The 27,380-nt window shown below is 34.1% G+C and overlaps 1 protein-coding gene across 18 annotated transcripts in view; it reads left to right on the plus strand.

The window, feature by feature from the left end:
* Positions 1–26,580, plus strand: part of ADGRL2 (adhesion G protein-coupled receptor L2) — a 361,637-nt gene extending 335,057 nt beyond the window's left edge. For 8 of the 18 annotated variants that reach the window (XM_087930083.1, XM_087930085.1, XM_087930086.1 and 5 more), the window contains 5 exons: positions 7,383–7,474; positions 9,582–9,750; positions 14,000–14,128; positions 15,811–15,907; positions 24,472–26,580. In XM_087930083.1, coding sequence (XP_087786209.1) covers positions 7,383–7,474; positions 9,582–9,750; positions 14,000–14,128; positions 15,811–15,907; positions 24,472–25,226 — 1,242 coding nt within the window. In that variant the 3' untranslated portion in view covers positions 25,227–26,580. Of the gene's footprint in view, positions 1–7,382; positions 7,475–8,500; positions 8,546–8,864; positions 8,892–9,581; positions 9,751–13,999; positions 14,129–15,810; positions 15,908–20,729; positions 20,859–21,077; positions 21,160–21,851; positions 21,904–23,660; positions 23,714–24,471 lie in introns of all 18 variants that reach the window. The other 10 variants (XM_087930080.1, XM_087930081.1, XM_026700226.2 and 7 more) reach the window with 5 other exon arrangements.
* The last annotated feature ends 800 nt before the right edge of the window (positions 26,581–27,380 follow it).

Raw genomic sequence — 27,380 nt, forward strand, 5'->3', positions numbered from 1 at the left:
AATATAACGTGTAATCCAAAAAGAAGGGAGGTGGAATTATTTTTGTTGGCTAAGAAGAAGGAATGCATACTTGGTGTTTGTCCAAATTCCCTCTTCCACTGCATTGTGCCTTATATGGGTTAGAAAAGTCATTTGTCCATCATAATTAGCTTTTGAAAGGCACAATCTTAAAATGGGAAAGAGAGGTAGAGAAGGGCTGTTGAATTGACTAGTCCACTTCATGCTAATTTGAACCAAAGTGATTGGTCTTAATTAATGAAGAACTATGAAATCAATTTATAGTAAGGTGCATAATAATTGATAATAGACTGAACCAATGTACTTTTCTTTCAACATTTAAGTAAAAGGCAAATCTAGCAATGTCGGGAATTAGAATTATCTAGATTGTACAATATGGAAAGGCTGTTTATCATCGACACATAGCATAGTATATAACAGTTGTACTTACAGCTGCTTTTACTTGTATAACAATACAGATGACATTTGTAACAAGGGTTAGGGTTATCAGAAATAATTGCCTTGAATGGGTTCATGGTTATTATGGTATTATGGCAGGAGGACTATATTTAGTTTCATTGTTCCTTATAGAGTTCTTTTTGGTAATATATTTGATAACCTATAATGAAGAATAATTATCATTCTATTTAATTATCATTAAAAGGCTTTCTTACTTAAAAGAGAATCCCATCTCCAATTTCCATTCTTTGAATCCTCTCAAGTAGTATGCAATGTTAGAGAACTTGTTCTATGAAGTTTTCCATCTGTCTTCTTTAAAGTTATGACTGATGTGAATATTAAAATATCCTGCACAATTCTTCATTTAATGTTAAAACATGTTGACCCGAAGAAGAAAAGCCTTCTTTGTACTCACTCTCTTTCACCTCTTTTCTTCAATGTTCATAAAAAGGAATAAGAATTTGGCTGACTGACTTGACCTGTTCAACTTGCTGAGATCAATGAATTGTCTTTATGCAACGTGAAGTCTGTTTTGTTTTTTTAACTTCACAATGAACAAATTTAACAAAACCAGGGAAGTGTGGTATTAAGAATAGGGAGTAGCAAAAATGACACTTTCTCTGTATATACATATAATAATTAAAAATAGTATGATTAAAAAGAATTCCGCAAGTCCATTCCAACTCTTTCTCTACATGAAGGCATAAAGTATGCCTGTTTAAAACTATATTCACACATATGTTTGAGAATATGTGAATGTGTTTATGTATGATTTATAAAAATTGTTTATTGTTCTCACTTCTTTGTTCAGTTTATTCTCCTTCTCTTTCTTTCTAAAACATTACATTGTGTCTGAGCCTTGGGCATTGCTGCAGATATTGCTGCTTGCTTTTAACCAGGTCAGAATAGAAATCAGGGTGATGGACATTTAATCGTATTGACCATGTACAGCTAGAGTCCACTATTATTTACCTGCCATGACACTATTATCCAGCAAATCATTTAGGCTGAGAAGTGGAAGGCCTTTGGGAACAGTATTCCCAACTTCAGAAAATATGAAACAGCAGGTAGCAATCACTGCAGAGTTCCTTGCAGTAATTCTTCTCTGGCAATTGCATTGCCCGCTAATCGTCCCCACCAAAAAAAAAAAAAAAGGAAGTATAATGATTCTGGAATAGTTGAATGTGAATATTATAGTCAAACAAGAGTCATAAGCATAAATGGACAATCAACATAATTCAAGAATTTAAGATTACCATCATTATAAAAATACAGCCATGCTTGCATTATCACTTCAAAACCTGCTGTTAGCATTTAACCATTTATTTACTTTCATAAATATGCCATGTTTTTTTGAAAGCATTGGTTGGGAGAAATTTGGATTTGATGAATATATTAAATATATTAAATATTTTTTAAAAACCCTCATCATTATAGAAAAGACAGCATCAATTTGTGTAGTTAAAGTACATGTTTATATATTTTAAGATGTACAAAGGTAGTGTAATATATGTAATTCAAGAAAAATACCTATTTAATGTGGTTCAAATAACTTTTTACCATAATCTAATGTTAATGGTATATGAACATAGAGCATAGGTCAGTACTCTATATTTGACCTTGCTATATTTATTTTTTTTAAAAAAACTGGAATAAATGTACTATATATATATATATTTCGAATGTGATAAATTTCTGAGAGATTAAAAAAATCTAATTTCCCCCAAAAACGTTTATAAAATATATAATGTGACAACTTTTCAATTTTGAATTTTAATTATTCAATATTTTTAAATATTTTACATTTTTAAACTTTTTATTATATCAAATTAATTGGCAAAATATGAATAACATACACAAACACTATAATATATGTAAACAGTATAACATTGAAACTTAGCATGCACCTTTAAAATTTTTAAAAAAGGGAAAGAGACTCCAAATTTATCTCATAGACAAAATACTCCAAAATGTTTGATCGGGTTACTGAAACAATTAATTGCATTTTAAAATCACTTTTATAAAGAAATGGGATTTGTCCCTATCTATTCAGCTTCAAATGGCTGAAGTGGAATGAGGGAGAAATAGGAAGTTAAGGATACAATTCTTATTGTTCCTATAAATTAGGAACAAAGAATTGCTGAGAAAGACTTTGGAGTTGGACGGAATTCTTCCATTTAATCTGTTGAGTTTCCTCCTGATATTTATATAACTCAACAACACAAAGGAGCTAAAAATACATTCTGTACTTAAAAAAAAAGAATTATAAAGTCAGTTGAATAAGTTAATTTAAAAGGAAGAGGATATTTTCATAAATAAAATAAATAGTAAATGATTTTTTTAATAAATTTGTTTTGTGACAAAATCTCCAGTCCAACCTCACTTTTAAATGTACAGAAGTTATAAAAAAGAATGATTTTGTGGAAAGACAAGTAATTCATAATAAGCTTTATGCTATTATAGTGTTAAATTGACTTTAGATAAGTAAAGGAAGATACATGCATTTTCAGGATCATTTTTCCACTTTGTTAAAAAGGAAAGTATTTGTCATGCCATCCCAGTCTAAGAATTTTCAAGATTTTTTTTTATGTCTTTACCTATGGGAAACCAGGGTTGTTATATCTATGTAAAACTCTACATAAGTAATGAGTGGCAGAAAACTATTAGTATACCTGAAATGATTTAATGAAGCCCGAATCATGACACATCAGGAACTGTTCTTGTCATTTGGTTAGCTCCATCTGCGATTTAATAATTCATCCAGTTCAGTGAAAGTTCAGTTTGCAACTCATTTAGAAGTCTTCTTCATGCTCCAGAGAGGAATGGGGCTTGTATGGTTAAAGAGAAGGCTCTGGAACTATTTTGGAACTGGTAGTTTAAAAACAACAACAACAACAACAACAACAACAACAACAAAACTCCAGGGATGACAAATAGAGTCAGAACTTGTACAGTTCAGGGAGGTTGCTTCAGCATGGTGTTCCCTTTTTCTCTGTCTTATTCAATCCATGTCAGGTCTTCAGATTAGGTTAAATGAATTTTAAACTAAGATTTGCTTAAGTGGATTTGTTGCCTCTAAAATTAACTGTGTACTCTTTTAAACTCTACAATCACCACCAATAGAAAATCCACATTCATCTTAGATATTTCCAAATGAGTTGATAAGCTTGCCATTCATTCATGGGCTTTGGTTAAAAAAAAAGCTTCCTGAACTTTCAGGAGTTGCACCCTGAAATGTTACACAAACATTTCACAAAAAAGGTTTTGTCTCATGAATTGTGAATAAACAGTTCAATAATTCCTGTTTTAAGAAGGTAAATATTAACTCTCCTCAGTGCCCTTATTGTATCTGGATATTTATTGCTCTGAGGCAATAAAATGCTAGACAGTAAACTTTGATTTGCTGATACAAATATGGGTAAAGTCTTCTGTTTTGTGAACATAATTCACATTTCAAGATGCTTTATGTGATATACAGGATGTTTCATGGGTATTTTAAATTCAAGAAGTTTAGATAAAATGAGAACTATCATACATTGAACATTCCAGAGTTTTCCTCTAATAAGAAAGAGAAAGGCTTACATACATATTGGCCTTATGGCCATATAAAGAATAAAGTGTTACTATTATCTTGAGTTATTAAAATAAGATACCAATGTCAGTATGGACTAATGAACATTAGACCAGCCAAATGCATTTTTCAACTCTATAGAATTTTGAATTTACGTCTGCGATATAAAATTGAAGCAATCTGTTTAAAAAAAATGACACACAAGTAAGGGAAGAAAAGAGGTGAAGATAGCTGAGTAATAAATGTTTTCTGTTTAATTTTTTTACTCTCAATATTGGGTGAGAACAGGATGAATAAAAATTCTCTCAGAAATAAATATTTCCAGTTCTCATGTTTTCAAATGCCTACATTTGAAGTTTGGTTTTAAAAAATGGCTGAACTACAACAGTATGAATTCACCCCATGGGGAATGGAGTAGTTTTGGGAATAAGTGTGATTTTTCTCCTAAAGGCCTCCAATTTACATTCCCATCTTTAAAAATTAGCCCAGATTATTTTTTAAAAGCCCAAAGTCATTGGAAAGCCTACTGCAACTCACAGGAATGTGTCCTGAAAGGTGCCCACTCCTGTTTAAGTAGATCATAATTTCAGGCTGTTTTTAGCTTCTCATACTTCCCAATGATACAGCAATCTGCCTGAAGTTCTTTAGTTTAAAAATGTAACCTAGGGCTTAAGTTACTCAAAGAAGGTTTATTTGCTTTCTTGCTTATTTGCTTGTTTTCCTTCTCTGTGATTGTAAGTAAATTATGGGTCAAAATCATAGGCCTATATGAGGGTGTGTGTGCAAAACAAATGTATACAAATGTATAGACACACACACACACACACACACATCCTGGATTTCATACTTGTGTTCAGGAACAGAATAAAGTATGGAAGACTGGGATTTGCCTTCTGTTGCTGTTGTTATTGTCATGGTTAATAACAGGAGTCTAAGGCAGTTATCTTTCAGGAGACTTTGCCACTCTTCATCACGATGCTATTCTTTCATTGTGATAATTTAGGAAAGGTTATACAAATGCCTTACTGATATTTGAAAGGTTTCAAAGTGTTGCTTTTCAGATCATGAACTTGGGTTTATTGCTTTATATTATATTCGCTAAGATACAGAGAAGAATCTTCCTGTGCATTGTTGTTATAGGCATATCATCTTGGATTTATAGTATTTTTTAAGATACGTTCATTTCCACTCCACCCCCTCCTTCTATCATTTGCAGAAGATTTACCATCCTTTCTTCCATCCATTTTTTTTCTTCTTTGAACAGAAGCTTCCAAATGTATTGCTCAAGTTTCATTTGTTTGTTTATTGTACCCAAATTTTCCAACTAGGCTGATTTGTTTAGGCTGATTCCATCAATTGATAGTTTATTGACATAGATAACATGAAGTATATTATAATGCCACATACCAGGAATCCCTTCCAGGTATTTTGGACTTAAATCACTAAATTTGTAAGATGCTCAGAGTTGCCTCTAGAGAAAATGGGTGGCACATAAATAATTATACTGGCATAAGACAGATGACAACTGAAACAGCTGGGTGATACTAACTTACATCTGCCACATATAGCCATGGGTAATGTCTGTAGCTTGAAAATAAAAATGTTGAAGATAGCTAATGTGGTTAGTAGTTAATGGTCCTAAATGAGAACAAAGAAGACCAAATTGAACTTCATTCCTGAAAAACCCACATAGGGTTGGTGTTGGGAATTGTGCATCTTTTTGGGGGGAGGAGACAGATAAATTATAACTGCTTTTCACAATTAATACCTATGGATACCTGGATCATGTTATGCAGCTTAGGTCAGGCTTTAAATTCAATAAATAAATAAATAAATACAACATTTTGACATATAGATCAAATTACATCAGTGGTAACATTTGCTTAATGGTCCTAGGCAATCTAAGAAGCAAATTAGAAATAAATTAGAAACATGGAAACAAGAGATGAAATTGCTTCATTTATACCCACTTAGTAATGCTGGCACTATTAAAACTCACAATATTCTCTGATTGGCCCCACAATATTCTCTGATTGGCCTTTACAACAAACAAAAAAAACCCTACTACCTTGACCTAAATCATGTATACTTTAAGCCATGAAAACAAGGGACAACCTCATACAATGTGATTAATATAAATACTTGCATCAACCGCAGCTTTAAATTTCATTGCTGCCAAAATGTCGGCTGATCATTTCTACTAGCTTTTTTTTTTTTTTTTTTGTATCAACCAAGGGTTCAGTTCCCAAGAGGCAGCCAAGACCCAAAGACCTAAATATTGGCCCCTTAGTTGTAATTTCTCTCCCCGTTAGAGCCAGTAACTTAACACAGGCAATATGAATATCAATGTACATAAAATATGAGCAATTCTAATCAGTGTAAATTATAAAACCATTTTGCAAGGTAGAAAGAAGACCAGTTACACCATGAAAACAGCACAATTCCCATTGCAAGACAATGGGAATGGGATGATAAGAGTTTGATTAAGTAGCCTAGAAATAATGTATTTACCTTTTCCAAGCCTGACAATAATAGTTTTATGTGGAAAAAGATAGAATAGCTAGATCTCAGTCCTCCTATTTCAGGAAATAGACCTGTGTCAAATAGACATTAAAGTAGAAAAATAGAAGATATATTATTTGGAATTTGTAATCTATTATTCTTTGGCGGATACATTTTAATTTCACGAAGAGTGCATATTCATTAATAATTCGGCATTGAAAAAGTTAATGAAATAATTTCTAAGAAATTTATGGAATGCAAAGGACCCCATCATTTGTTCTGTAGGTTGTTCGGAGAAGCAGAAGGGAGTCATGGGTTATTATTTATTCCTGTAAGAGTGGGGGAGGGGCTAAAATTAACTTTGTGATAAAAAATACTGTTGCAGTTAATTTTAGATAAAAGATCTTCTCATCTGCAAGATTTTTTTTTTCTTATTCATATAGCTTTAAGTACCTTAAGTGATCAAAAAGGGTAGAGTTGTAGAAGCATATTTAAATACGCTGGTTTGTTTTTATTTTATTCTTGTATTACTATCATTGCATAATGTAACATTTTACACTAGGCATTGTATATATTATAATAAATATACTAAATTAAAACTTTAAACAAGGATTCAACCGATTTGATTTACAGTGGAAAGAACACAAGAGGTTATCTGAAAAGCATATTTGCTGGATTTTTTTTTTTTAACCATTGATCGAATCTTTTGTTGGAGCTATTTTTCTGAGACTACTCAGTCACACAATAGTTTGGGGAATGATAGCTTTTCCTCTTTTTTGTTTAGTCTGGAGTATCGTCATTAATCAATCTGTTTCTTGAAGTAGTTTAATTTCATTTGTATCTGTTTTGACAGCTGAATCTTATCTTCCTGGTGATCACACTGTGCAAAATGGTGAAGCACTCAAACACTTTGAAACCAGACTCTAGCAGGTTGGAAAACATTAAGTAAGTGCTATGTGTTCAGATCCAAAACTGTGATTATTTGTCTGATTGTTTCAGCTGATTGAAAGCTCCCCTCCATTAGGAACACATGGCTTTCTCTCCCAGGAACCACAAATGTCAGTTAGAAATGAACAACACCAGCTCTGCTTTCAACACATTTGTTGCTCTAATGTTACAGACAAGGTTGAAATTAAATAACTTCTCCTTGGCATGGTGGTCAAAGGCGTTGGTTTGGTTGCCTGACTGAAATTCCAGGACAGCACAGTCATTTCATCTGCATTTAAAATGCCCCTCGAAATTGCATTCCTCTCTGCACGGCTGATGTTGTTCTGCTGGGTTTGTTTTGTTAAATTATTCTCAGCAGTTAGGGGGTTCTCAGCAGTCTCTCCCGTCATAATTCTGATCTCCTAAGAGCGTTTATCCCTATCACTCTGCCTATCTTGATGGTTATCCGTTCCTTTTCATGCTAATTTAATAAACGATTATTTTTTATCTTAATGCTGTCTTTTCAAGAAATTGAAAGAATGTTTAATGTAACAAAACTGACAGTGGTGGATCACTCTTTAGGGCTGAGCTAGGCAACATAAATCTGCACTTTCAGTTTCAATCCATGGTGTTTCTATGGTTAGAAGAATAGCAATTGATTTGCAGTTTTCTAGTTAAAATCACTTCAGTCTTGTGTTGCCTATTCCAGCTTTTTTCTGTTTAAGTCATTGGGTTATTTCAGGCTAGGTTATTGTATTAGACTGATGCTGGAGGGCTGAATAAATTTTATCATAAGAAGCAAGCCTCTAATAAGTTCCAAGCAATTGTGCTGCAGACTGGGTTTTTAAATTGTCTTTGAAAATAGAATGTGACAAGGGTAAATTTGCAAGATACCTAACATTGCAAACTAGATATTGCTTAGATAGGTCACAATATCAACTTCATTGCATGTTGCATGTTAAGAGAGAGAGAGAGAGAGCTAATCTTTAGCATCTCTCTCTTTTCTTCCTTTTCTTCCTCTTTTTGTCTTCTCATCTACACCAGTAATTACCGTGTTTGTGATGGCTACTATAATACGGACTTACCTGGGTAAGATAGAACCCTATATTAACAAATTTAAAGCATGACTTTAGAAAAAAGAAAAAGAAAAAAAGATTGAAAAAAACCTTGAAAATTTGGACAATTTCCTGGATTGTCCCTAATTTTAATGAATCTAAATATCTAATTTGCTAAACTATTTTCAATTCTTAAATGCCTTTATTATTTTAAATTGCTTGCATCTGCACTTTGAATTCTCTCCTTTTAACTAATTTTTGTATGAACTTTACTAAAATGCTTTTTTATTCATTTCAAATTAAATTTCTGTCTAATAATTTTGTTTCTCTTTTCTGCTTATAATGCTTTCTAGCTATGAAGATAATAAGCCATTTATCAAGTAAGATCATTAGTTAGATGTGGAATGCAATGAATAAATCCCCTTTTCCTTTTCATTCTGTGCTGTCCTCTGCGATTTATTTCTTTATTTCTTTCCTTTTTTCTTTCCCTGAAACTATTCATTATGAAATCCTTTAAAGAGTTTATATTGAGGCTAAATCCACATACTTAACCACATTCAGTAAGACAATTTCCTATGAAAGTTAGAAGATATAGTCTTAGTTTAGCAGAGTTTTTGAGCTTCTGGTTATAGGCTACTGAATTACCATATACCCTTTTGCATGTTATGACAGATTTCAAGGACATTTATTTAGAAAAAAAACCTGGCTTCTATTAATGACTAAATATTTTAATGCACAAACACACACACACACACACACACACACAGAGAGAGAGAGAGAGAGAGAGAGAGAGAAACAAAAAGTTACAGGATCATGGATTCTATTTTTTGCATTTCAAAATAGTACTGTGTATTTTCAAGTCATGAATAAGAGAAAGGGCTCATCTACCACTGCTGCTTTCACTAAAGAATAGGACTGTTTCCTTCTTTAATAGTTGAAAGGCTATTTTTTAATGTTTGAATGCAAACCTAGCAACAGATGACAAGTGAAAATGTAATGCATAAGTTTGCAATGTGCTGTGATATTTTTTTAAACTCAGTAGTCTTGCTTAATTTTATTTTATTTTTTAGGTCTTGGGCTCTAGGTGCATTTGCTCTCCTATGTCTTCTTGGTTTAACATGGTCTTTTGGACTGCTTTACATCAATGAGGAGACTATTGTGATGGCGTACCTCTTCACAGTATTTAATGCTTTCCAGGGAATGTTTATTTTCATCTTTCATTGTGCACTGCAGAAGAAAGTGAGTCATTTTCATTTATACACAGTATGTTTATCTGTAGTGAATAATTAAATATATATCATAAACATGAAAAACTATAGAGCACATTTAAAGGAAAAGAAAGGGGAAAAAAAGTCTTCTTGTTGACTGTTAGTCATCGATCGTTTTATAATAGAATCAAAATATTAATGTGAATCTTGCATTGGTTTTCTCCATCTCTACTTACTGAATATTAAAAAAATATCTGCGCAAAAATTTAATTTAAGTATTTTTTTTCTCACAAAGATTGCATGTACAAATTTTTCACACAAAGTGCATATTTCTAATGAGCGTTAGATATTTAGCATATAGCTTATTTATTTTATTTTTTGGGAACCAAGAGCCACATGGCGAAACTCTAAATAAGAAATCTGAAAAAAAAAAAAACCCCAGTAGAATAATATATCAGTCTAGATGTTATTCATTAGATCACCATGTATATGAATTCATGAAAAATGTTTTCATCAAAAGTTGACTACCAGCAAGCTATTTAAGGGAACTCGTATGGTGCTGCTGTTACTTTTTCCACATACTATATAAGCAGAATGCCTCTTTTGTAATGCTCTGATAGAAAATATTGTTGAATATAATTATCTATAAAAATAACAATTGTTGGTTGTAGAATAGACTTTAAATTCTGATAAGTTGAATATATTATTTGCTTTATCAAAGTAACCTGGACACTTAATAATAATTTCCATTCTAGGAAAAGATCATTTTATATCACCAATAAAAATTAGTTGTGTCAAAAATTAAATGAGAAAAGATTAAATTTAGAAATCTTGAAATATAATAATACAAGAAAAAATTAATAACACATAAGTAAGATTTTAATACATTGGAGTTATATTTGGGGATTCTTGATTCAAGAATATTATTGCATTACTTTAAGATCTTTAGATTAAAAAGACATAACTGAGTTAGTTATTTGTAATACACATCACATATGTATACTCTTTGTGGAAAGACTAAGATACTTTCATTTCTAAGATAGAAGTAACTTTTTATATTTAAAATCAAATAAATATTTCAGAATTTGTTTTTAATTTTAGTGACATCTAATTTGTATACTGCAACTTTTATATACATTTCTATACTGCTTTTTCCTGAAACAGGCTATTATCATCTATAAGGATAAATTTGCCAGAATGAAATATTACCTTTAAAAAAACACTTTTTCAGAATAGTATGTTAGGATTTTTGTTTTCAAAATCATAAATACAAAGGGGTGCTATATTTATAATGTTAATATTTTGAAACATACAGTATCTTATTTTTATAGTAAGCAAACCCAACAACAAAGTCATAACAAAATGCCATTCAAGTGTAGGTAAAGTAAGTCAAGATTATTCATGCTTCCAATGTCATTCAGATTGTCATTTGAAGTTTAAAAGCTCCATTCTCAATTACTGGATATTGTTCCACTTTTCTATATGTTGCTAATGCAGTCTTTTTATTTGGTTATTGCTAGTGGTCACTAAATTGAGTAGAGAAATAAAATTGGGAAAGTGAAAACGATTATGTTTCCAATCCTGACAAGATGATAGTTCTGTTACCTCGGTTTTCAGCAAGCTGTAATTTAGAAATGATGGCAGTGGAATGTGCAGTCCGACAGAAAATGTATATTTGCTGCAGTACAGACAATTAGGCAGAATCAGCCTCAGAGAGAGATATTGAGAAGACAATGAGAGGATCTGTTGGGTAGAATTCTATAGCTCTTAGCATCTTTTAATTGATAGTTATGCACGCCCATGGAAATATTTGTGTTATTTATCAGTACTGGGCTTTAGTTTTGTTTGAGTTGTTTTCCTGAACAACTAACTACTTTGAACTTCGAGACGTATTTAATATTTTTTACATGAAGTTCCAGTGAGCTCAGCAACATATATCATCCCTTGAAATCAGTAGGGGCCTACATTAGGCTCATTCCCTTTTGTGTTGTGATATGTTCATGCGTATTCCACACAAATTTAGTTTAGTGTTATTTGGCTGTGTCTGTATGAAAAGCTATTTGTAGAATATATTTGAGTAGAAGGTTCACCATCGGGACTAGTACAACTGGCCAACCTTCTTCCTTGGCACTGTATGCATGGAACTCTCATGGTCTGCACATTTGGGGACCCGATAATATTCGTTAATCTCTCTCTCTCTCACACACACACATATATATATTATATTATGGTGTATATATATATGGCATTCAGCTTTTTCCCACAATGACGTGGGAAAATACCTGAACAAAGCTGAATGCCATACATGTAAGTACCTGCGAAAACTTAAGAAAACACACACACGCACACACACACATATATACACACACGTATGCGTATGTATGTGTGTGTGTGTGTATATATGTGTGTATGTGTGTGTATTTTCTTAAGTTTTTGCGGGTACTTACATGTATGGTATTCAGCTTTGTTTGGGTATTTTCCCACATCATTATAGTTGTGCTTTTAAAGTTTTAGCAACATTTCGGCAGAATCTCATCTGCTATCGTCAGGCTTCTGTATTGTGTTCATCTGTGAGTCTCAGACAAACACAATACAGAAGCCTGATGATGGCAGATGAGATTCTACCGAAACGTTGCTACAACTTTAAAAGCACAACTATAATGACGTGGGAAAATACCCAAACAAAGCTGAATACCATATATATCTATATCTCTATATCTATCCATCTGTCTGTCTGTCTATCTATCTATCTATCTATCTATCTATCTAAACACACACACACACATATATATTCTTATAATGTTTATATTTAACTGTTGTATGCATTAGTTGTCTTTCTATGAAAAATGAAAAAGTATAGCCAAAATCAATGACATCTGAAAATAAAATAGCAATCTAAAACCATGTAAAGATCAAATGAATGCCTACCAAACCAGCAGACAGTAAAACATAATTAAATTCAATGCAGGTTACAAGGAGAAACAGCTGAAAAAGCAAATTCCTTAAGTTAAATACCTTTTCCATTGCTAACAAGGTATATGCTTATAATTAGAGGGGCCTCTGTTTGGGATTTCTCAAAATGTTATGCAGACATAAGAAAAAAATATTTCTTGATTTATAGCCAAAGGTACTCAGATGCTGTGACAGAGGGAAAAGTGCCTGGATGATTTCAATATTTGAGCATGTTCATAGGGATGTCTGCCTTCATCAGGCAGTGGGATACAAAAGGAAAAACTATGTTTAATATCTTGAAACATTGATTAATGACTTAGACTAGAATACATTCAGAAAGCTATTTGAAGCTATTCAATTCTATCTTGAACCCTCAATATCCTGTCATGTTCTCAGTGCTTAAAATAAGTGGAATGATCATCTGTGTATTAGCAGAAAATATTTAGCTGATGCATTTTTACCCAAATTACTAGCCAATAGAATTAAGCACAGGTAGTCCACAATTACAGATCACTCATTCAGTGACTATTTGAAGCTACATTAGCACTGAAAAATGAGAGTTACAACAAGGTATGAAGTTGTTGCCATTGAAGTATCCTCCACAGTATGTGGTTATGATTGGATACTAGGCAACTGGCTCACATTTTCTATAGTTGCATGTGATCAATATTTAAGACTTTTACAGACAGCTTCCAACAAGGAAAGTCAATGGGAAAGTCAGCAGGAAGTTACAAGTTGTGGTCACATTTAACAATCGCAGCAGCTACTGGCAATTGATGTAAGTTGGCATAATCACATGATTTTTCAGTTTACGATCACATAAATTATGCCAAGAGTTGCCCATCCCTGTTGCAATCAGTAAATGAGGACTACCTATATTTGGGGAACAAGAATTAATCATTGATCTATCTATCTATCTATCTATCTATCTATCTATCTGTCTCTCATCTATTTAAAATGTGCGTAATTTACCATTCTCGAGACAGAACTTTCTGGAAAACACTGGAAAATCCAGCCATTTGCAGATGGCCCACTAATTTTCCTAAGAAATATTTCTGGAGTGAGAGATGCCACATCTCTTGCCCCCAAATAATATTTACAGCTAAGAAGATGTCATTATTTTTCTCCTATAATCAGGGTTTGGGAATATAATTTGGGATGTACTGAACTGTCCCCGGAATATCATAAATGTTACAAAATAATTTAAGTACATGTTTTTTTAATTGAATGTCTAAAACAGTTATATGCTTCATTTTATTATATAGCAATACATTTCAAAAAGGAAAACATAAATGTATCCGATTACAATCATTGTTATTCACATATAGGTACGCAAGGAGTATGGCAAGTGCTTCAGACATTCATATTGCTGTGGTGGGTTACCCACAGAGAGTCCACACAGTTCAGTAAAAGCATCAACAACACGAACAAGTGCTCGCTATTCCTCTGGCACTCAGGTAACAAACATTTTGACAGTACTTCTAATGACAGCATCTTTTAATTAATCTTAGTTATCAAACAGCCCGTTGAGATATGTTCTGTTTAGATGCACTAATTGTATTTCCATTATAACAGCCCTGTTGACACATCTTGATGCATACATGCACATATACACACACATACACACATATGTATCCCAATTCAAACATTTCTGAAAGCTTGCAAATTCTGGACCTAGTTTTAAATTCTTTAATGATTAATAGGTCCATCCACAGACAGATTTAAATAATTACTCTCTGTTGAGAAAATGACTGAATGCAACTTTATAAAATAAATTTTTATAAAGGTCAGAAGGCAAATAAGTATGCTCTTTGTAAAGAAAAGTTCCAGAAAATATTTCCTGATGGATTTTTAGATACTTATTTCAAGAACATTTTTGTATGTAAAATAAAGGTTTTGTTGTAAAACTTCCTGGAAAATCACTTGCATGAACTGCTTCATATTGGATGTTATACATGCACTTTTGAATATTTGCACTTGCCAAATACAAACAAGAATCTCACCGTTTGAAGTAAGGTTTGTTATGTATTTGTGGGATTTGAGAACTGATTATGTTTGAAGAAGGTGTTTGGGGTGTGTTTGTGGATTTAACGCATAAGCAAAATGGTAGACAACTTTTTGCATAAGCATAAAGTCAATTTTTCCAGGACCTTTTTATACACCTTTTTTAAAAAAATCTTGGAGGTTGTATTGAAATAAAATCCAATAACTCAGAAGGGCACCAATAATTAGTGATACATTTCTGTTTAAACACAATTTTTTTCATGGATAAGGCCCTCATGTTTATATTACATTATGTTTTTTCCCAGATTTTTGTGATGTTACATTTTTTCCAGGCAGATGAAAAGATTTGAGGACAGGACTAGGCCACTGCATTTAATCTCTCTGTCTGTATGTGTCTGTGTCTGTGTGTATAGTTGTGTATTTCTATATCCAATCTCTTTTCCTTTTAAAAGTACTGATGAATTATAACTTCCTCATATAAAACATAACTGAGCTTCACAAACATTTAACTCTTTAAGTTTCCTTCATACTAGAGCTCAGCTGCTCTGGAAGTATTGGGAAGTAATCATGTCATGGATTAGAGAATCTTTAATAAAGCACGTAAATTACATTAATATGTCAGGCCTCAATTTTTCTACGTTTTTTTTATTCCGCCTTTATTATTTTCATACATAACTTAAGGCGGCAAACATACCTAATACTCCCTGCTCCTATCCTACCCACAACAACAACCCTGTGAAGTGATTAGTGGAACATGACTGGACCACAACTTTGTTAATGTGACTTGGTCAACCTGGAGAGAAAATAAAATGCCACAAGCTCAACACTGCCTAAAAGGCACTAAAACTACAGGAGCTAATTTGAAGCCAAGCACATAACAACATATCCGGTATAGCTACTTGCTTTTTTTCAGTAGCCTGATTTTAATAATATGCATAACACTTACTATGCAAAAGAAATTAACAGCATAGTCTGAAACACATTGACTTGGAAGCGAGTATTATTGTGTTCAAGAAAAGGGCTTGCATAAGAGATCACATGAGATGATTGGGGACTAGTAATAAACTAGCAGTAGTAGTCTTCTGGAGCCGTTTGAGATATGACAGTTCCACCTGATTTTCTTTACATTTAACAGAGCCGAATAAGAAGAATGTGGAATGATACTGTGAGAAAGCAATCTGAATCTTCCTTTATCTCAGGTGATATCAATAGCACTTCAACCCTTAATCAAGGTCAGTTTTTTGATAGATTTCACTCTACTTTTTTTAATTAATGGTATTTTTTAAATAAAAATGTAAAGGTATTAGATTGCAGTAATTAAACCAAATAAACAGATGTACATTGGGAAAGTTACTGTAGGCTAAAGATCTCAGCATTTAAGTAAAAACAGACACATATGCGGAAGACTGTTTTTAAAAAAACCTGTAACTCAGACTGTTTGCCTTGAATACATTTAAAACTCAGTTCCTTCATCTCCTTACTTAGGATGAAAGTTGACATTCACATTCATGGAAAGCGTATTTAAATAAGTCTCATCAATAATTTAACTTAAAAGCAAGAATATAATTTTAAAACTTTGCTAACCTATATATTCTAAAACTGAAACAGAACTACCAGCACTAAAATTTTAAATGCATTAGATTACCATACACAGTTTGCCTGTAAAATCAAATTAGCATCCGCTTGCTATAAAAGGCATCTGAAAATTCATTTTCCTTCCAAGAAAGTTCTGATCATGTTTAGAATGTGGAGCAATCCTCTGCCACATGACAGTCCCAGAGAAGGAAGAAAACCCCTAGCTTGCTTTTCAGATATTGGATTAATCCTTTATGACTTTAACTCAGATTTAATATTTATATGCTTTCACTCCTGTTCACATAGACATACAGTACTAAAGAATACTAAAATCCCATCTGGAAATAGCCAAAATGGGATTTTGTTTTGCTGTAAATTTAAAGCTTTAAAATTCTCTTTCAAAATTGGCAAGATCACTTCCTCCAAATCCAGTGGGATGAGAAGAGGGGCCTTCTTGTCAATTGAACATTCAGAAAAGCACTGGATAACTTTCAGTGCCCAGGTCTAATTCTGCCATGGCAATGATTGGGTGATAATTATTATGCACTTCAATTTTACAAAATAAGCGCATGATTGTTGTCAGCATTACAGGAACATTGCATAGTAAATAGCAATAGCACTTAGACTTATATACAGCTTCACAGTGCTTTACAGCCCTTCCTAAGTAGTTTACAGAGTCAGCATATTGCCCCCAACAAACATGATACTCATACCGACTTCAAAAGGATGGAAAGCTGAGTCAACTTTGAGCCGGTAAGTTGCTGGCAGTTAGCAGAATTAGCCCGCAATTCTGCATTCTGACCATTGCACCACAGTCCTTGTGTATGTTAATCACTTCATCAGGCAAATAGCATGACTATTTCAACCTAAGTATCTATTCCCAAAGAAATCACAAGCTGGATTGATTTAAAAAGTTGCCATTTGCTTATAGATTCTTTCAGGCCAAAAGAGGATTCTTGTGCAAAAGAGGATCATTCATACTTCGATTCAGCAAGAGTTGGTTTCCATAACAACATTCTCCATACTTGCAAATGTTTCTTCATTGTCTTGAGAGAGATTTGTATACACAAAGCAAATATTTTTAGAAAGCTATTCCTTGATGAAGTGATTAAGATTTCTCTTGAGAGAGAAAGAGAAGGAAATGAGGATATGTGCATCATAACAAAGCAAACTGCATTGTGACATCATTAAATAATTGCACATCAAGGAGTCATGATGCATGTGTCATCATTTTGGCATCCTTGTGCCTTAACTCTAGATGCCTACGTTAATTATTGTAGCTACAAAATACAAACATATGATCATTGCAATGAACATTGTTTGTACATGCTGTTATATTTATATTTAAAAATAATAATAAAAGCTGTTTCTGAATTTTTCTAGAATAATGTACAAAATACAATCAGGTTTAATAAGCTACTCAATGTTCACCAATATTGTATACAGCTAAAAACCTAAAACCTGGGTTCAAATTTTTGTGAAGTACTGATATATCCTACAAGGGATTTCTAGTTCCTTACAGCTTCATACTTCATTGTTTGCCCTTGCTGTAATGTCTATATTATCCTTGGTAGGAAATATGACTCTCCCTTCACCAAAACCAATGCTCTGTGTTTTTCTTGTCTAATTGTAATGCGGTGCCAAGCAATTATGTACAAAATGGGAATGATCTTTCTTTGCAACATTCTGTTTTCCCCCCAGAATTGGTCAATCTGAGCATTCTAAAAGTAGTTTGTATATTTCTGCAAGCATATCTTCCAGAACAGGAAGTAGTTAATGGAGTTCTGGATGTGATCCAGCTCCCAAATGAGCCAAACTGAACATTTTAGGGAAAGTGAAATGTTCCAGTGATGAACTGATCCTTTATGCGTAGCTGTAATATCAAGCAACTCAACATGTATAAATTTTAGGAATTAACCACTGTTTTTTGGGCAGAATAAAGACACTGCAATATTTTCTTTTCTCTGATCTCAACCCAATCATTGTCTAAGGCTCCCTTCCGTTCTCTACAAAGGATGTTATTTTCAGTTTAGGCTATACATTATTTGTTGGCTTCCCTTCCTTGCCACAAAGGTGAACTGGAAATGGAAGGGGGGAGAAAAATCAGGAACAGGAAACAGAAAAATACTCTATATCAGGGGTGTCAAACTTGTTTCATCATGGCATCATCATGTGATTTATTGTGACTTTTTCCCCTTTGCTAAACTGGGCATGGGTGTGGCCAGCGCCTGATGCATCCAGCCCATGGGCCGTGAGTTTGACACCCCTGTTCTATATTAAAAGACAAGCTGTATAATAGAATGTGAGGGAGTCAGTGACTCTTATCAGATTAATCTTTCTCCTTGGAAAGAAACTTCATAAAGTAAAATGATTTATTGCCAACTGAATGTATTACAGGTAGTCCTTGATTTATGACCAATTGAACCTGGAATTACAGTCATAAACCACTGAGGTAGTTAAGCAGGTTAAGCATGGACCAATTTTACCTGTTTCATTTATTTATTTATTCAATTTCTATTTTCGAAGCAATAATTAAGCAATTGCACTGGTCATTAAGTAATGCCATTCCTGTGACCGTAGGGGGAGTGTTATATCTACAGTAACTTTGAAATCAGGTCTTAGTAGCTTTTGGCAGGTCCATTATAAGTTTGAACAATTGTTAAGCTTACTCGAAGTTGAGGACTACCTGTAATGCTTCTTTTCTATAAAAGGGAAAAAAATGACTAATTAGATGTACTAATCTGCAGTTCATAGTCATGATTCACACACAACCTATGATGTTTTTACACTAACCCAACCATTTCACTCATAAACCATGGTTTGATACACTAGGTTAATTCAGATTTATTCAGCTCACCATGGTTAAACCAAGCTATGGTTTAATACGCAAGTTCAATAGTAATTTGGCTTCAATTGGTTTTATATTTCTGATGCTACCTGGTTGCTTGGGCACAGTTTCAGAGATAATGCAAAATCTGAAATCTGCCTTATCCTCTGAGAACATCCCAATGAAATGGACCCCATAACATTAAGAAGAATAAGGGCCAGATTTTTAGTTTACAATGAAAACAGAGTCATACTCAGACCAGGGTATTAATGGTTCAACTGTATCTGGTGAGTATACTGGAAACAGTATGTCTAAGCTGGTAGCAAAGAACTACAGCCAATTATGTAATTCAACTGGAACCATACTACATAGTTCTTATAATAGCAATTTTATGATATGTAGTATAGTGACAAAAGGATTTGGATTGCCTTTGTTAATATTTGGAGTAAGCCTCAAGCAGTGGAGGGGGAAAATCAAATAAATTAAATCAAATTGCAAATAAGATTAACGTAAGCTGACAGTACAGCAATTCCCCAAACTCCAGGATTTCTGCTACCTAGAGTAATAATATTTTTAGTAGTGATAAGAGCATTAATATTTAAAATGTAATATCTTCTGCTATTGCCACAATGAGAACCTAATCAATTTAAATTTTGTATATGCATTTTTGGGCTGCTCTGTGTCTCATCTTGGGTCTGTCATATAACACCAGTCTCCCCCACACCCACCCCATGTCCTTTCAGACTGCTCAGTCAAAAGGTTCTTTCAACCTAATTTTATTTGCATGTCCACAAAGCAGTGGAGTCTTTGTATCTGTTCTGACAACAATATTAATGTAACAGATCCAAAATCAGTGTGAATGTTTCACATGCTGAGTTCTTACAGAGTAATGCTATGTGTGGCTGCTTCATTAGAAGCTTACTGAAAAGTGTTGATGCATTAGGACTGAAATTGCAGAAAGAGCTTTTTGTATGAGCTTTCATTGTGTTGATTGAAGATTCTTTTTTACCGAGAGAGCAGAGATAACTTAAAGATAATTGACTTTACAAATCCTCACCAATAGTTCAGCATGAAGCGCATTTGACATGTAAAATATATGGATGATTTACCTTTGACCTCTCCTTTAGCATGTATTCCTTGCATAGAACGGAATAGGTGTCTTGCAGCTTGCCATTGCTTACCTTAACTTTGTTTTAAACTATGCTAGTGATAAACCTTGGCTGTTGCTAGGGGAGAATTGCCTATTGCTCTCAATTAACAAATTTTTGATCTTTCTAGTCTGGTGCCTATCCATGGTTAAAGTTACAGGCATGAAGTTGTAACTTCTTGAGATAGAACATTGGTCTCTGTATTTAATTGCTATCCATGTGTTAACAGCAATTTTGTATAAATTAGCAAATGTCATTTCTCAGCAGGTGTTTACTTTGGGGATTTGGCCAGCACCTGTGAATTACCAAAACCTAACTATATTTTCATTCTCTTCCTTCAAATTAATAGTTCAAATACAGTCAGAAATGTTCAGCTGAATGAAAATTTGATGGGATATACATGACATGTGATGAATTTTTTTTTTTAAAAAAAATACACATTATTGGAACTGTCAGCCTGAAATGAAAGAGCTGATGTCTCTCTTTCTGTTTCCTTTGCTTTAGGAGTGACTGGCAATTACCTACTAACAAACCCTCTTCTTCGACCGCACGGCACTAACAATCCTTATAACACATTGCTCGCTGAAACCGTTGTATGTAATGCCCCTTCAGCTCCTGTGTTTAACTCACCAGGTGTGCCCACACTTTGGGATATGTTGATTTTGCATTTTTTTTAAAGTATGCTTTGCTCCAAGCCTTTTCTTTTAACATGGTTGGAGCTACAGTTTCCTTTAGAATTATTCTCCTTCCAATGCTACTGATAATGCCAGGCTTGTAAAACTGCACTATATTATAGTGTTAATCCTTTGCCATAGTAGTATTTGCCAATAATCCTCCATGTTTTTAACACAGGTGGCATAAATCTTAATATACTATTGCAGGACTGACACCCCATGCTCCGAGAGCCCATCTTCAAGATATATATCACTTAGAGGTATCACATCTATGAAATATAAATTGAATCAAAAGCTTGCTGAGAACATCTGCTTATGGAGTTGATTAGACCATTAAACTCACACAAAGGCATACTGACATGTGCACTGTCATGCTGTGGAAAACTGCATCCGGAGTCACATTTAGAGGCCATCTATAGTATAGTGCAGCTTTATAGGAGCACTTTGATTTGCTGTGTTGTGTTTTGCTTTGTTTCCTTAAGAAAGTCATCAGATGGTGGCTAGTCTTAGAAAAGCAGAATTGGGAGGAATATACAGCCTGATTGCTGGATCTAAACTCAGATGCTTGGGACAGGGTGTATCTTCTGTCTTCTGAGCATTTGTCACCTAATTTGACATTGCTCTGATCAGTCGTAGGGATGTTAATTCACTATAAAAGCCAAAGGTATCAGGATTTCAGAGTGTTGTACCTTTGTTGTACTGTTCCAGCCAATAAGTTGTTTTTTAAAGTAATGAATCCTTTAAAAATAAAATAATGCACCTTTATTAATTATTAGTTTCATAAGTAGTTTTTAATGTAAATTGAAATCCTGTCTTAAACATTTTCTAACATGCTTTAAAAAAAAAAACTAAACGTATAAACCTGTTATGTCAATTTTCCTTATTTTTAAAGTAAACTGCAGTTTCTGTGTTCATTCTCCTGTTTTCTTACTTTCCTTATGCTCTCCTCTAGCAACCTACAGAGAGACAAGTATGGGAGTAAAACTTAACTTTGCCTATCAAATGTAAATTTTTTCAGCATGATTTTTAATGGGCACAATTAAAACATAACTAGCGGTCATGAAGTAGACTCAGCGGGCAAGTGGTTCACAATTTCCAAATTAATTATTTCCACACTCAACAGTACATGGGTACTGCTTTTTGGAAGAACCCAAAAAAGTCACTAGGTCTGTAGCAAGCCCTATTGATAACTGATGATATCCAATGCTGAAATAATTTGCTGCTTAAAACCAGAGCACCGTTGAGCAAAATGCTTAATAATTGACTTTTTTTTTTTTTTACATTCCCACAGTAATCTTGCTACAGGCTAGGAAAGACTTCAAGTGAATTACCTGATCATGGGCATCTAAAGTTACCTTGCTAAAACTGGCTTAAGTGCATTGGAGTGTGCTTAACTCTGCAGTATATCACAGAAAATTCTTTAAGGATTATTAAATATGCTTCAATATTTATTTAATAGAGTATGAAGAATTGGATTATTAAGAGAGAGAGAGAGAGAGAATGCCTTTATGGAGGAAATTAATATGGCATGTGGCCCATCATTGGATCTCTCTTATGAATGCCACATGTTCCATATGGATAAAGCTTTTGCAAAAAATAATAATCCCAAAACATATATGAAATTATCCCACCTACCAAACTTGTTTAATCAAACCTACAGCTTTTCAAAGACTTGTAACCCTTTTATTCTAATTCAGCACACATGAATGGCAAAACAATGCAATGTAAGATTAGCTGCAGCTTTTTATTTCTCAATTAGTATTCCATAACTAAAGGGAGAGAAAAATCTCTGAAGCATCAACCCAGTGTTTCTATCTGTTATAGAAGCAACTTCGAATTTTCTTTGGTTAAGCTGCAGCTTTAAGTACTGGCTGAAAATAAAAATCTGGAAACATTTTTAGATGCACACACAGCCTTTTTTTATTTCTCTGTAACTACTCCAAGCCTTGCATATAATGCAGCAGCTTCACAGTGGTCAGTTTCATTCAGACAACAGTACTTCATTCTTCCTTAAGAGTTCCAGACACTGCTCTAGAACAATAAAAGCAATTCTTCCAACAGCTCACTAGCAAATCATCTAACTTTCCATGATCCATGCCATTCAGTTTGTTTAACAACTTTCTTTTATCTCCTTTGTTTGGGAAGCACTGTGATGTCTTAGTTTACATGTCTATGTGTCTCTAGAAAAAAATGAATTTATTTATTTACCTCAGAAAAAGAACATTTCACCATAAAATTCCTATATCACTTTTTTCCCTCTGTCTCTCTTCCTAAACTTTGTGTCATCTTTCCAGCAGATGTATCCAATTTCTCCATTTCTTCAGTAGTTAAAAGTTTTGATTTTGACTGATAATCTCCCATTCCACGGCTAATATTTCTTCTTTGGTTAATTTTTTGTGACCCATGCTTAGAGAAATCCCTAACATTTCTGCTTTTGATTTCCATATGCCCATGGTGTCTGTGGGCTTAACTCTGAATAGACTGACACTGGTTCATACGGTTCTGTCACTGTGACTGATGCAAACTGCAGGGCTGCAGGTAAATTTTGACATTCTGAAGCCTGGGGCTGTTCCTGGCAGAGAGAATATGAAATGCAACCCTTTCCCCTCCCCCCCCCCAAAAAAAGCACATTAAAGTGGGGAAAAAGCTGTTATTGCAAGTAATCTAATTTGCTGAACCCTTGCTCTGACTAAGTTGCTGAGACGCTCAGTAATTCTTCATCTTGTTACAATAAATCATTTTACTTTCTTTTATATATCAGCTACTCTTAGGCCAGATAGCCTGAGCAGACAGACATGATGTGAGTTGTCCAAAGTGAGTCATTCCACCTGCTGTCTTTCCTGTGTTGGATGGTGCTTGTGGGCCTCAGTCCCTTTCAGTGTGAAAGATGGCTGTCTGTGCTTAACATAGAGTCTCTGTATTTGTCCATTTTTTGGTCATTCTTTTGTTTGTTCCATCTTCAGCTAAAGAAACACACAGACACAAGGAAATGTTAGAAATATTATATTAAAGTAGTTGCTTGCTAAATATGTGAATTTACTGTTATGCATTTACCTTCTGTTTTGTATGTGACCTGATTCCCCTTCCTTCCTTCCCTCTTTCCTTCCTTCCTTCCTTCCTTCTCCTCCTCTCCCTCCCTCCCTCCTTCCCTTTTATTTATTTTTAATTTAGTGTTGTTTAGGACAAATTCTGTGGCTTTTATTTTTCCCGTTGTACTTATGCATTAAATGTTTATGAATGAATTGCTTCGCATTCATATGCAAGGACATGGAGTCACTTTCCTCTTCCTTGCAGGAAGAATTGTAGAACTGAATCCTAAATTGGAACCTGTTAACATTTGTTTTAAAATTTCTGATTGAAAATATCACTGAAGCTCCAAGGAAAAACAGTGTTACCTTGTCAAATTCTCTCTCTCTTCCATATGGTGTGTAGTTCTTTTACACTTGGGAGATATGTCCCAAGTCTTACTTCCAAGTACAACTTTGTCCTGAACGACATTAAAGATTTTCTTAGAATAAGAATTTTAGTGCCAGGGTAAGTAGTAACCCATGGGTGTCCCTTCTCTGTTGCAGGACATTCACTGAACAATGCCAGGGATACAAGTGCCATGGATACTCTACCGCTAAATGGTAATTTCAACAACAGCTACTCTTTGCGCAACGGAGACTATAATGACAGTGTGCAAGTTGTAGACTGTGGACTAAGCCTGAATGATGCCGCATTTGAAAAAATGATCATTTCAGAATTGGTGCACAACAACCTGCGAGGCAGCCACAAGAACCATAACCTGGAGCGCACATTACCAATCAAAGCTGTGATCGGTGGGAGCAGTAGTGAAGACGATGCCATTGTTGCTGATGCTTCATCTTTAATGCACAGTGATAATACGGGCCTGGAGCTGCACCAAAAGGAACTTGAGGCCCCACTGATTCCTCAAAGGACTCACTCTCTTCTGTACCAACCACAGAAGAAAGTGAAGATGGAAGGAACCGATAGTTACGTGTCACAGTTGACAGCTGAAGTGGAAGACCACCTCCAATCGCCCAACAGAGACTCGCTTTATACAAGTATGCCCAACCTCAGAGACTCTCCGTACCTTGAGAGCAGTCCTGATATCGAGGAAGATCTCTCTCCCTCCCGGAGAAGCGAAAATGAGGACATTTACTACAAAAGTATGCCAAACCTTGGAGCTGGCCATCCGCTTCAGATGTACTATCAAATCAGCAGAGGGAACAGTGATGGCTATATCATTCCCATTAACAAGGAAGGATGTATTCCTGAAGGAGACGTTAGGGAAGGACAAATGCAGCTAGTGACAAGCCTTTAATAGCATAGCAAAGGAATCCTGAAGGCCACATGCAAGTATTAAACAGACAGACACTTAATTGGCTCCATGCAGACCCCCTCATATCTGCTTGAAGTGACTATTCTCTTGTCCCTGTGGTTTCTCCCATGTAAAGGAGTTGACTGGACCTTTCAGTTCTGTGAATTTTTATAAAACAAAAAAAAAAGCTTTGTATATACACAGAGTATACTAAAAGAATTATTTGTTACAAAGAGAAAAGAGAAAGAGAGAGATACCATCAAGGTATTTTAAGATATCTTGCTGCTGACATTTAAAAAAAAAAAGATTGTGAAATAAACACACACACATACATACATGCAAAGTGTTCCAGCCATTTTACAGCAGCAGTTTGGGAACTAAATTTGTAAATATGGCTGCATCATTTTTGTATGCCTGCATTGTATTATATACAAGAGGTAGGCACTAAAATCCTGTGGGACAAATTTATTGTACCTTACTATTCCTGACTAGACTTGCAAAAGCAGGAGAGAGATTCTGCACCAGTATGCTGTTCATGGCAAATCTTTCCCACTAAGGCAAGGGTTGAAAACATGTCTAACCACTAGCAATCAAGCCACAGGCCTTATTTCATATATTTCTTCAACTGTACAATGTTCTCATGAAAAAAATGGCTAAAGAAATTATATTTTGTTCTATTGCTAGGGTAAAATAAATAAATACCTTTGTGTCCAAACAGAAATATAATTGTCCTTAAAATAATTTTAAAGGATTTGAAGAAAATATTGTGAAACGCTCTTGGTTGCACATATGCTACAAGCTGTTTCTTCTTACACTTGGTTCCGTAGTACCGTAATATGTTTAAAATGCAAACTCTACCCATTTTCTACTTCTTTTTCACTGTAAACAGTGGTCTGCTTTGACATGACTATTCTTATGGCTTAAACTTGATACTGCCAAACGAACGTATTTTATGGGAAGAATTCTCTTAGATGCCAATTTATGCCAGGCCTTGCACACATTTGATAAAAAAAAAAAAGAACAATCACTCACTAGCTAAAGATTCATTTCCCTTTTGTTCTTTTCTTTGGAGAAGGAGGAGGGAAGGTGGACTAGTGAATGGAAGGTGCCTGTCCCTTTTAAGCTAAGAGAAAACATAAATATTACTCTTCCATATTCCTTCTGCCTATATTTAGTAATTAATTTATTTTATGATAAAAGAGCTAATTAAATGTACATTGTTTCAGGTTTTTCTTTTTTTGCTCTTTTCCCCCAAATCCCTTTGTGTAAACCTGTTAATAATGAGCCCATCACTAATATCCAATGTAAAGTTTTAACACCTGTTTGACAGTAAATAAATGTGAATTTTTTTTCCAAATAGGTAAAAATGCGCTTTCTTGCATTATGGGTTATAAGCTCGATTATTGATTTTGTGAGCTGCTGAAATTCTGCTCTAGGATCATTCCTTTTACAGTTTTCAGACTATGTGAAGAAGATTGAAGTAAGGGTCGGTTCTGTGCCACAACTTTATTTCCACATGTCATCAAGATGAAAAGCAGGAAATTGGGTTAAAAAGTTAGCAACTTACTTCCCCTTTTATATGAGATTGTTTTTTTTAAAAAAAAATCATTCAATCTTATTCACTAAGAGAAAAATTTGAAAACTCTACAATCATGTTTCAAGCAACTGAAATGCTAAATCTCCAATTAGTGATAAAGATAATCTCTTGCTCCCAAGAACAAAAATAAAAGACATTACTTCGTTTATTAAAATGCCATGAATATTCAAGCCCTTGCAAAAATGGTAAAACTCCAGCATTTTTGTGATATGCAAATTAACCTGACTCTTATTTCTACTATTAGCAAAGAGGGAATCAAGGCAGGAAGTTGATACAATGCCCAGAGCTTTATAGTGTGTCAACAGCAAAGGCTTTAAATTTCACTAAACTTATTTGTTTATTCCGCAACATTAAATTGTGTATACAGTGCTCCAAATTCCAATTTTCATTTTCAGTAACTCAGATTTAAGTAATGTGCTGATTTTTCATTCTTATTGCTAATTTGTTGGATCTTTTCCTCCTGTTTGTGAGCTTGTGTTGTGTGTATTGTGGCCCTATTAGACAAAACCAACATTAAACTGGCAGTCCCTGCCAAGATTTTCATTAATAATTAAGGCTAC

The sequence above is a fragment of the Pseudonaja textilis genome, chromosome 3 (assembly GCF_049901715.1).
Source record: "Pseudonaja textilis isolate UNSWEBS1 chromosome 3, rPseTex1.2, whole genome shotgun sequence".
Classification (NCBI taxonomy): Eukaryota; Metazoa; Chordata; class Lepidosauria; order Squamata; family Elapidae; genus Pseudonaja; species Pseudonaja textilis.